A 1,402-nucleotide genomic window follows, 5' to 3' on the forward strand; every position below is an offset into this window, starting at 1 on the left:
CCGTCTGCGGGGGAAGCGCCCGTGTCCCCACGGCCAGGTCCCTGCTATTGTCGCCGACGATGGGAGCTGAACGACGTCATTGGGAGGACAAGACCTCAACACTGCGAAGGGACAAGCTGTTGAGTGAGGAGACAAGAAACTTGACTTGTTTGAAGAAGCAGAGGCTCAGTTGTCTACCAGCAGCTCTGGTGGCTCTTTGGGTGGCTTCCTTGTCCCCTCCTGGACTTGCCGCCTCCACGTGGCCCTGACTCTTTCTACCTTGGTTCCGCCTCCTGCTTTCCTTCTTCTGTTCCTCGTCTAAAGCCCAGCCCCAAGGCCGTGGCACCGCTGTGGTCACCTTGCGCGCAGTCCCTGCTCGGGGCCACCAGCACGGTTCCCCCGCACATGGTGGGGAGGGCAACGTCACCTCTGGATGGTGTGGCATGTTCTTCCCTGCTAAGGGAAGGGCTCGCCTCCTGCCTGCCCACGGGTCACGTCCCCAGGGCCACCGAGCCCAGGTGACGCTGGCCCGGCCGTTGCACTTGCAGAAGAGGGAGCTGACGGACGATGAAGCCACGTTGTCTGGCTGCAGGACCAGGGAGCAGTCCATCCCAAGTGCCCTTGTTTGCCTTCCTCCGTGCTGGTCATCAGCTGTTTGGGTGTCCCTCCACCTCCTGGGGTGATAGCCATAAGCTGTGCTGGTTCCAGCAGTAGAAGGATACTGGTCTGCAGGGGTGCCCTTCTCTCTGCAGAGGTCCTTCCCGGCTGGGTGCTCTGCAGGTGAGGTTAGATCCAGGGCAGCTAGTGTCCCTCTGCACATGGGATGTAAAGAAACAACATCCATGTCGCTCATGGCTTGGAGGAGCCACCGGCCTCCTCCTGGGTATGTGGCCGCTGGAGAACCATGCTTGAACGTGACTTTGGGGAGAGGGGATTATTTGGGGGGCTGGTTACAGGTGAGTGCGTCCCCTCCCCGGTGTGCCCGAAGGACTGGTGGAGCCCGAAGCCAGTTGCCCTTTGCTCCCCTCACGTTACTAATAGCCACCACCTCCTTCTGTCCATGACTGCAAAGCCTGAGTGACCAGGGTGCCGGGCGCGAAGGGAGTCCAGCACATCAGCTTTCGGGTGGCTTCGCTTATCCCCACTGGTCCCCTCCCTCCTGATGCCGATCAGTGCCTCGAGCAGCCTTGGCCGCTGGCACCGGACCGGCTCCACTTGCCCATGATGGGATTGAGGAGCAGCTCCTTGGAGAGGACATAGCTTTCGGCGCGAGTGTGGGGCGACCTCTTGATGCTGCGATGGTTTGTTGGTTGGTTGGTTGATTGGTTGGTTGGTTGGTTGGTTGGTTGGTTGGTTGGTTGATTCATTCATTGGTTGGTTGGTTGGTTGGTTGGTTGGTTGGTTGGCTGTTTTGTTGATTCGT

The 1,402-nt window shown here is 59.6% G+C and overlaps 1 protein-coding gene across 1 annotated transcript in view; it reads left to right on the forward strand.

Annotated features, from left to right (window-relative positions):
- The window catches only part of ARHGAP39 (Rho GTPase activating protein 39), a 62,994-nt gene that overhangs the window by 60,000 nt on the left and 1,592 nt on the right, over nucleotides 1-1,402 (forward strand). Inside the window, exon 5 of the mRNA XM_009329895.1 lies at nucleotides 732-759. Coding sequence (XP_009328170.1) covers nucleotides 732-759 — 28 coding nt within the window. The remainder of the gene's footprint in view (nucleotides 1-731; nucleotides 760-1,402) is intronic.

This window comes from Pygoscelis adeliae, unplaced genomic scaffold, assembly GCF_000699105.1.
Source record: "Pygoscelis adeliae isolate BGI_AS28 unplaced genomic scaffold, ASM69910v1 Scaffold198, whole genome shotgun sequence".
Lineage (NCBI taxonomy): Eukaryota > Metazoa > Chordata > Aves > Sphenisciformes > Spheniscidae > Pygoscelis > Pygoscelis adeliae.